The sequence below is a fragment of the Grammomys surdaster genome, unplaced genomic scaffold (assembly GCF_004785775.1).
Source record: "Grammomys surdaster isolate TR1022 unplaced genomic scaffold, NIH_TR_1.0 126187, whole genome shotgun sequence".
Taxonomy (NCBI): Eukaryota; Metazoa; Chordata; class Mammalia; order Rodentia; family Muridae; genus Grammomys; species Grammomys surdaster.
In genome coordinates this window covers 7,395,060-7,404,895 of record NW_021620993.1, presented here as the reverse complement: position 1 = coordinate 7,404,895, position 9,836 = coordinate 7,395,060, and the positions used below count along the sequence as shown (strand labels likewise).

At 42.7% G+C, this 9,836-nt stretch overlaps 1 protein-coding gene across 2 annotated transcripts in view; it reads left to right on the top strand.

Annotated features, from left to right (window-relative positions):
• The window catches only part of Rnf185 (ring finger protein 185), a 36,885-nt gene extending 27,361 nt beyond the window's left edge, over positions 1-9,524 (top strand). For both annotated transcript variants that reach the window (XM_028758188.1, XM_028758189.1), the window contains 2 exons: positions 5,184-5,301; positions 7,212-9,524. In XM_028758188.1, coding sequence (XP_028614021.1) covers positions 5,184-5,301; positions 7,212-7,309 — 216 coding nt within the window. In that variant the 3' untranslated portion in view covers positions 7,310-9,524. The remainder of the gene's footprint in view (positions 1-5,183; positions 5,302-7,211) is intronic.
• The last annotated feature ends 312 nt before the right edge of the window (positions 9,525-9,836 follow it).

The window sequence follows — 9,836 nt, the reverse complement described above, 5'->3', positions numbered from 1 at the left end:
GTGTGTGTGTGTGTGTGTGTGTGTGTGTGTGTGTGTGTGTGTGTGTGAATTTATACATGTATGTCTATTGATTATACAGTTACTTATTTATTTCAGATTTTTAAATTTAATCTTTATTATCATTGTATGCATATGGTGGGGGAGTCTGTGTGTAGACATGAGAGGACAATTTAGGGAGTCAGTTACTCTTCCAACATGGACTCTGGAGATGAAACTTAGCATGTTAGGCTTCATGTTAGGCTTCATGTTAGGCTTCATGTTAGGCTTCATGTTAGGCTTCATGTTAGGCTTCATGTTAAGCCCCTTTAATACTAAATTGTCTTACCAGCCTGATTTCTTGGATATTTGAGATAGGGTCTCACTATGTATCCCAAGCTGCTCTAGAACTCACGATCTTCCTGCGTCAGTCTCCTACTGCTGGTATAATAGACATAGGCTACCATGCCTAGACAATCCTCCTGCCTCAGACTTTCCAATGCTGGCATTAGGAAAACATAGGCCACCATGCCTGGCTTTTGTTTTTTACTTTTTTATAATATGTGACTCTTGTTTTATAATTCTTAAATTTTCATCTATTTTACAGGTACTAAATGCCTTAATGTGCTCTGGTAGTTACTGTAGCAGTGGTAATTTAACAACTAACTTAGCAAATGGTCTCTGTTCTGTGGGATGTGCCCATGAGAATTGGAGAGTTTCAGCAGTGCAGTTTAAGATGTTGCTGAGTCCCACAGTCATGACATTTAACAGTGGCTGTTGAGTTGTACAGACCTAATATAATAGCATCCATTGTATTACAGGGCACTTACCTTCTACCTTTGCTGTCTGAAACATACTCAGATGAACTTACAGTTTTGTGCAGAAGCACAGTTATTATGGTAAATTCTTAGAATTACTGGCTCAAAATATGTACATATTCAAATAAAATATTAGTCTTTTTTCAATTAGCAATTTCTTATTAAAATATTAATGAGGACTGGGGATGTAACTCATGGCCAGGAACATAGTAGCAGTCAGGCAGGCATGGTGCTAGAGCAGTAACTTTGAGCTTACATCCTTATCTAGAAGCAGAAAGCAGAGAGAGCTAACTGGAAATATCTCAAGTCTTTTGAAACCTCAAAGCCTACCCCCAGTGACACACCTCCTTCAGCAAGGACACACCTCCTAATCCTTCCCAAACAGTTCCACCAACTGGGAACCAAACATTCAAATATGAACCTATAGGACCCATTCTCATTCAAACCTCTTTAGCTACCTAGTGAATTCAGTGCCAGTTTGGAATATATGAAATTGTCTCAAATTAATTAAAAATGAAAAAAATACATTAATGAAAATTATTTTCACCAGGCGATGGTGGTGCATGCCTTTAATCCCAGCACTTGGGAGGCAGAGGCAGGCAGATTTCTGAGTTCGAGGCCAGCCTGGTCTACAAAGTGAGTTCCAGGACAGCCAGGACTAAACAGAGAAACCCTGTCTTGAAAACCAAAAAAAAAAAAGAAAGAAAGAAAAGAAAATTATTTTCCAGAACTGTTAGAATCTTAGAACCAAATATATGCTAATTTCTACAGTTCTCTTCATTTGTATACTATACATTATTTTTAATTCTCTTAGAAACTATGAGTATGTGTTTGCAGTGGTATATGTGTGACTGTAAGAAGCTAGTGGCATCGTGTTCCACTGGAGCTAGAGTGGAAGGCAGCTGTGAGCTACTCGACATGGGTGCTGGGAACTGAACTTGGGTCTTCATAGAGCCATGTCTCTAGCCTATATATTCTTACTTTTATGTCCTTCTCACTCTTCTGCTAACTGATTAGCAAATTTAATTTTGGCAGTATGTTTCATGATATGCTAAACAAAGTATCTTTAAAATGTGATCATGCTACCATGTTCTGAAAGATATCTGTACTCCTCCTGATCACCCAGACTCCGGTGTCATCCACTTCCCCACATCCTGCCGTTTTGTGTTTATAACCCCTGTGTGAATAAGTAAAAATTATTATTTGATTTTAAAAAAAGAAAAAAGAAAAAAAAAAGAAATAGCACAGAAGAAAATTTGATTTGCTGTGAAATACTTTAGCATCTCCCTTAGCCAGTGTCGAATTTGTCATTAATATGAACTTTTACAGAATACCCCTCTTTCTATTTGGTTACTTGAGGAGTCTACTTCAAGTTTTATTGCATGTAATTTTTCCATATTGAAATTCAGGCATGAAAATTGGTTAAAATATAAAAATCGGAAATACAAAAAAAATGTGATCATGCTATCTTTTTAATCTTGTGTTTCAGACGTGTGTTTGTTCATATTCTAGGTCTTTTATTGTTTCATCATTTATTTATGTATATGTGTGGATGTTCCCTGTGGAGGCCAGAATCTCTGGAATCTGGAGTTACAAGTGATTGTGAGCTTCCTGAATGGGTGCTGGAAACTGAACTCTGCTCTCTGAAAGAGCCAGAAATGCTCTTAACTAGTAAGCCATCTCTCTAGGCCACTCTTTTATTTTTGAGAAAGGGTCTCCACCTATAGCCATATGCAGGTGGCCTTAAACTTAGCTCTCAAGTGCTTGGGCTGTAAACATGTGCCACCATTCTTGGCTTCTTTTTTGTTGTTTATTCTTTTATTTTCCTTTATTTTATACTTTTGAGTCAGAGTCTCATATATCTCATGTCACCACAGCCTGGCAATAGGAAACACCTCTTGAATGACATTATAGAAGAACTATATAGTAAGAGTTTTGCCAGGTGATGGTGTATACCTTAACCCCAGCACTCAGGAGACAGAGGCAGGTGGATCTCTTAAGTTTAAGGCCATTATGACTTACATAGTGAATTCCAGGACAGCCAGGGTGACACAAAGAAACCATGTCTCAATACAAACAAACAAAAAAACAAACAGTTTTGTGTGCCCAATCTCCTTTTTTTGGGGGGGTGGGAGTGGGGGGAGTCTGTGACATAGGGCATTGATCCAGCCATTATTTAATTACTATCAAACCCTAACCAACCCCATACCTCTCAAAACCCATTTAAAGCCCAATCTCTTTTAAGCCTCATATAAATCCACGTAAAGGCTGTAGCTGAGGGATAGATATATGTAGTGTACCTGTCCAGGGGCACAAACAGAACTGAAACACAATCTGGGTCTACTGAAGGCCTGCTCTCGACTGCTAGACAGCCTCCCTTACCTTCTTAGGCTCTGCTTGCTCAAACAGCACTATCGAGCAACAGAAATCAGAGACCTCAGGAAGCCAGAGGCTTTGGCCCTGATGGCTCAGGGCACATCTCTGGGTCCTAAGCACCTGCAGCTGCTATTAGTCTAGTTTGCTTGCTTGCTTGCTTCCTTCCTTCCTTCTTAATTTTTTTTCATCTCACAATGAAGCCCTGTCTTTGCTAGCTAGCACTCGATACATAGATTGGGATGCTGTGCTAGGATTAAAGATGTGTGCCACCATGCCTGCCTGCCTTCCTCCCCAGTCTTTGCATTATTTCATCATTTGTTCTGAAGAGCTCACTAGAGGTCCAAAGAAAGGAAAAGAATTTGTAAGTTGTGCACAGTGATTAAGAGCATGAGTTTTCAGAGCCAGCAAGTTGGCTCTATGGGTAAAGGCTCTTTTTCACAAAAGCCTGGTGACCTTTGTTCAATCCCCAGAACTTACATAGGTAAAAAGAGAACTGACTCCACAAAGATGGCCTCTAACCACATATGCACCATGACACATGTGTAATATACATAGGAACACCTACATGCAATAATAATACATTTTTCTTTAAAGTTTGAATTTTCAGATTGGATTGTTCAAATTTAGTCTCCTGTAAAATGTTTAATGCAAGAATTAAACATAAGCTGCCACTCTTGAACATACTTACCTGTAATTCCAGCAGTCAGGAGACTGAGGCAGGAGCATAGCAAATTTGAGGCCAGCCTAAGCTACCTAGTGAAATCTTGTCAGAGTAGGGAGAGAGGAAAGGAAAGGCTGGATTTGTGTCTTGTGTGCAGACCTTGCACTCAGAGTAGCTGATTGCTAACAGTTACTGTTCTGCTAAGCCCACTCCTGGGAAAGACAATGGGTAGAAACATATTTGGGGAGAAACCAAGGCTGGAATGCAAACTGCTGACAGCAGCTATTTGGAAAGATTTCTGACTTACTTTCTAATGACAAATATATGTTACTCTCCTCTTCCTCTTCCTCCTCCTCCTCCTCCTCTGCTTCTTCCTATTCCTCTCCCTCCTTCTCTTCCTCTTCCTCTTCTTCCTCCTCTTCTTCCTCTTTCTCCTCCTCCTCTTCCCATTTCCCAAGAGCTGAGACACAGTACCATATCCAGGTTTTACAGTAATCTGAAGAAATTAAATTGTTTTAAATATTCAGAATTTTATGTGATATGAAAAACTTACATGTAAATGTTTTGGTTTATTTTGTGTTTTGTTTCTGTTTTTTATTTGGGTTTGTGTTTTGTTTGTTTGTTTGTTTGTAAGAGTCTTGTTGGAAGTCTTGTTATATAGACCAGGCTGATAGGAAACTAATTATCCGACTACCACCACTTAGCTAAATTAATGTAGTGCTTTGGACCAAACTCAGAGCTTCATGAATGTTAGGCAAGTGCTCAGCCAGCTCAGCTACATCCACAGCCCCTGGAGTCTTTAAGAAAAATACTCACATCTTGACAATATATTCATAACAGGTTTTCTGTCTTGTTGCATAAATGAGCACCAAGTTCCTTAGAGAACGTTACAAGATTTTGTTTGACTGAACTGTTGACAAATCAGAGTTCCATCTTTCTTTGCTATTGCAGATACTATGTACCCTATTGTGATGCTCCTTTGCATTTGGCCATGGGACTGACTGCCGGCTGTGTATTATAAATAACATGTAGGAAATTTTGCTAGCTAATATGGAACCCTGGAAAATTATCTCACACTGTATAAACCCTGAGAACAATATTTTTCACTTTTGGTCAGAGCTGTATCTTTTTGGACTGTTTATAGCTCCTTAGCTATAAGCTAAGGGTAGAAGGTCAGAGGTGCCTCCAGAGCTCCTTTGCTTTGTGGCATGGCTGGGAGGAAGAGCCAAGGCCTTAGTTGGTAGCAGAGGGATGAGAAGAAACATGGGTACCATATTCGTGCTGTGATGTAAGACACTGAGAGATGTGGAATAAATCTGCTTATTTATTTCAATTGCTTTTCTTATCTGTAGGGATTTCAAGGATTTGGGTTTGGAGATGGTGGCTTTCAGATGTCTTTTGGAATTGGAGCATTTCCATTTGGGATATTTGCCACAGCATTTAACATAAATGATGGAAGGCCTCCTCCAGGTAAGCCCGATTTCCTTAAATCAGGAACATATCCTGCTGGAAAACTGCTTGGAATTTAGCAGTATAGACGCTGCAGAAGCTACAGATCACTATCGCTGCATGCATAGCAGACTTTCCAAAATCCTTTAAGTTCTTTGCAGATTGCCACACTCATCCAATGATCTGAGCACTTAACCATGCATTAGGTACATGAGGGATGTGTTATGTTCTGTTATAAACAGAGGGGCTCATTACCTACACTGCAAGTAGTGATTTTAAGAATACCCCATGACCATTAAATTAAAAAATATAAACAATACTTAGTTAATGAAAAGCTTAGTCCTACACATGTGTACACACACACTCACTCACGTTAACCATTTTGGATCAGGGAGGAGTGAAATGTTAGGACCTCCTGTTCCCTGGAATCTCTTAGAACATAAAATGGGGCTGATGCCAAACTTCAGACCTTTGGGAACTGTGTTTATATCTGTCATCTGTATTTCTCCTTAGCCTCTTGTCTGTAATAGCTGTATTCAGAGTACAGCAAGGCAGCAAAGCTTGAACTGTTACACTCTGACACCTAAGCCACCACCCATTTTATGGATCCTATAAAAGATGCCAAAGTTAGTTGAGCCCTGCTTATGGTAATGGAGCCTTCTGGGCCCTTGGTACAGTATGAGGAATAGAAGTGACTAGTGTAGGCCTGGTCAGGAGCTTAGTGCTCTAATCCATTCAGAAGTCATCAGAGCTGTTGCCTGCTTCATCCAGTTCCTTGGACATAGTAGGCAATAAACCTCTTTGCTGCCTGCCTGCATGAGTTTATCAGAGCAACCAACTGTGAGGGAATAACATGTTCCCCCACAATGTACTCTGGCACTACTCCATATAAGTCTGCCTAGAATGTTTCCCTGCAGTTCGCATGTTGTTTTCTCAGAGGAAGGGGACCCCAAAGGGCAGGATGTAATGTGTCTTAAAGGAAAGATAGATCCCTGTGGAAGCAGAGGGACTTGTGACTAGCTTGCTGCTTTCTACCCTGGTCCAGCTTTCAGACTAGATCTCCTCCAGCTCACTCTGCAGCCAGGCTGGACTCTTGATCAGTTTTCCTTTGTCATGTTTGGTACAGTTTGCACAGCCTAGACGTGGATTCAGTTGCCTTCCTGCCTCTACAGTTCTCTGACAAGCAGCTTTTCTTTCTTTCTTTTGTTTGTTTGTTTGTTTGGTTTGTTTTGTTTTTTCGAGACAGGGTTTCTCTGTATAGCCCTGGCTATCCTGGAACTCACTCTGTAGACCAGGCTGGCCTTGAACTCAGAAATCCACCTGTCTCTGCCTCTGCCTCTGCCTCCCAAGTGCTGGGATTAAAGGTGTGCGCCACCACCACCCAGCAACAAGCAGCTTTTCTAAGAGCAGAGGTTCTCAGTCAATCACTCAGTTCTCCCTCTATCTTGCCATGTGATTTCTGGGCCTTGGTTCTGGGAAGAGCAGGCATACAAGATAGGTTTAGAGCCATCCAGAGCAGTTTGCAGAGAGACGAGGGAGTACCAGTGCTCGTGTATGAGCCCTTATGGTCTCAGAAGGCCCATACTCTGCTTTTGATACTGCCTTTTAAAAATAAGACCCACCAAAGAGTACCATGTATGGGGCACAGTATAGGGAAGACAAGTAAGAGGGGCTCTGCTCCCTGTGGGTGTTTCCTGGTAGTCCACTGGCTCATTTGCATATGTAGGACAGCTCTTTTGGAGATCAAAGCCTCATTGTAGTATTTTGCTTGTATTTGCTTTGGTTTCTTTTACTTGACGTTTTGAAGTCTTTATTGTGCAGGATTCTGTTTGTATAAAGAACTGAAGATTCATCCTCTCCAGTTCTGGCCCCAGTGGGCAGCATGCACAGCTATAGCCTTCTAACAAAGTCTCTTCCTCCTGTTTCTCTAGCTGTCCCTGGGACACCCCAGTATGTGGATGAGCAGTTCCTGTCACGCCTTTTTCTATTTGTCGCCCTGGTGATCATGTTCTGGCTCCTGATCGCCTAATACAGGACCTTGTTTACATCTACAGCAGCACCTCTGGATTGGTGATATGCCGCACCCACGCCTGTGTTTGATTTATTTAATCCTGACCCCTGGGATCAAGGGTCAGAAACACATCAAGGAGTCTTGCTTCTCCATTAGAGCTTTGGAACTCAAAACCAGTTGGCGAGGAACCCCCACTTTCACCACTGCTGTAAACACTCTTCTATAAGCTCAGGTCTTGTGTTGAATCACCTCTCATGGGTGGCAATGTGAAGCCCTGCTCCAGCCTCCTCAGCAGGTCCCAGCTCTGCACGGGGAAGAGATGGGAAGAAAGAAACAGTTTCTTTCACAAGAACTTTTAAATTACAAAAATGAAGGGATGAACCAAATGGTATTTACAGAAACTTACTTTCATCTTTTACATACTCCTTGGTAAGTGGCCTCTACTCCCTAACCTGAGAGACTCCCTTCCACATCCCAGTACTGCTCCTCCTGCCTTCCCCTTCCTTGGCAAAGACATAAGAATTACTGCCCAAGAAGGCTGATTACAGAAGCAGAAACTGAAGATACACATGACCTTACTCTGGTCTTTGATTGGCTCTGGGCCTTCTTCAGTGTCTTGGCCCTAGAAAGCAGCTTGAATGACCTGCTGGCTTCCTGGTATAAGATTGTCCCTAATGTCATTTGACTCAGATTTCCTATCAGCCTTCTCCTCTAGACTGCTGCTGAATTCAGACTGACTACTCTGCTTCAGGGCTGATGCAGCAACAGCAGGACCGGTAACCCCTTCCCCTAGGCTGTAGAAGCCTGAGTCATTCTCTCCCAGAACTTGCCCAGAGACACTGGAGGCTTTCTCAGGTCAGCCTAGCTGCATGTAGAACACTACCACCCTCAGAAGCCATTGTCCTTTTAAAAAGAGACTGGGACTCTTGATTTCATCTGATACTGGTTTGGCTTCATGGATTTGAATGTGTACTGAACCCAGGGACACCTGAGGCTCCTGAGCAAGCAACCCTTGGTGACATGTAATGCAAGGACCACAGAGATACAGTGTGGTCATCATTCCTTATTCTTCCTCACATTGATTTGTTCCTGAACTTATAAGCTGTTTCCTCTGAATCTGATTGTGGGATTGTGGTGCCAGGCAGGAAAACAGTTCACATGCTGAGACAGTTCTTGCTCTGTCTGTCGGGCCTCATCTTAGAAATGTCACCTCTTCCTGGAGACCTCAGCAGGGCATCAAGATGAGCTTCTACTGGACCCTTTTGTTCACTTCTCCAGCTCCCACTGCCCCAGCAATAATAGAAACTGGGAGAAAGCCTTGCCTGGTGATTTTCCTAGATGTAACTCTATATAATAATCTGCCGGGCAGTGGTGGCGCACGCCTTTAATCCCAGCACTTGGGAGGCAGAGGCAGGCGGATTTCTGAGGTCGAGGCCAGCCTGGTCTACCGAGTGAGTTCCAGGACAGCCCGGGCTACACAGAGAAACCCTGTCTCGAAAAAAAAAAAAAATAATCTATGGAACCCTAGACCTTGAGGATGGTGAAAGAGCCCTCCTCCTCACTGCACAGTCCTCACCTGCCAATGCCAGTGTTAGTGTTGAAATGAATACAGTATGAAGGATTGTGTAGGAGGGTGGTTTGACAACTCTAGCTGGTAAGAATAAGCCACCAACTTTTATGGTATGCCTGACAGATTTTAAATATTCTTTGTCACTTGGAAATCCCCAGTCACAGGGGCCCCTGGAGAGTGTCTCTGTTCTAGAGAGAATTGGTAGGATCCCTCAGTATAGCATGGCCCTAAGTAGTAGAGGGAAAACTTAAGCCAATGAACACAAAGGAGATGAGAGAGGGGTTGTGAGTAGCAGAGTAAGCCATTTGGAATCCGGTAAAATGGATGATTCAGGTGTGCACCAGCAAAATCATCCTAGGGCATGCAGTAGCACAGCTGTGGTGGCATGTGCCCTTTGTGAACATTACAGGGCTATACATCTGTCAGCAGCTGAGGCAAGACAGCCAACTTGGGCTTTATGGGCCATTCCTCTACATTCTTCACCCCTCATCCCAAGGCCAAGGCAGCTTTCCCTTCTGTGTTTTCTGTGTCCTCGGGCTCCACCTTTCTGCCACCTCCATGGACAAGGACAATGGGAACATGAAAGGCAGCATACCTTGACCAGCCCCTGATTTTCACTGTTGTGAAAGTGATTTGATTTAGAATTAAATGGTTTTACATTATTGTGAGTGTGGAGCTTGTGTCTTGGGATATTAGTTGGCTAGAGAGTGAGCACACTGTTTTGGCCCCTGGAAAGTGCCTGTCTAGTAATGTTTGTCTTTAAACACCCAGTGAGAGGTCTAGCTGCCTACCGGCAGCTCTGGTCCTAACAATTGCATGGAATTTCTACACCATCAAGCACCAAACTGCCATTATGAAGCTTAGCTTGTCTTGCCTTGACTATGCCATTTAGAGAAGTCACAAGTTATTCAGTGTTGAAATGTCTCCCTGTGTTCAGGTATCGAGCAGGAGGGCCCAAAGGCCAATCCCTCCTGG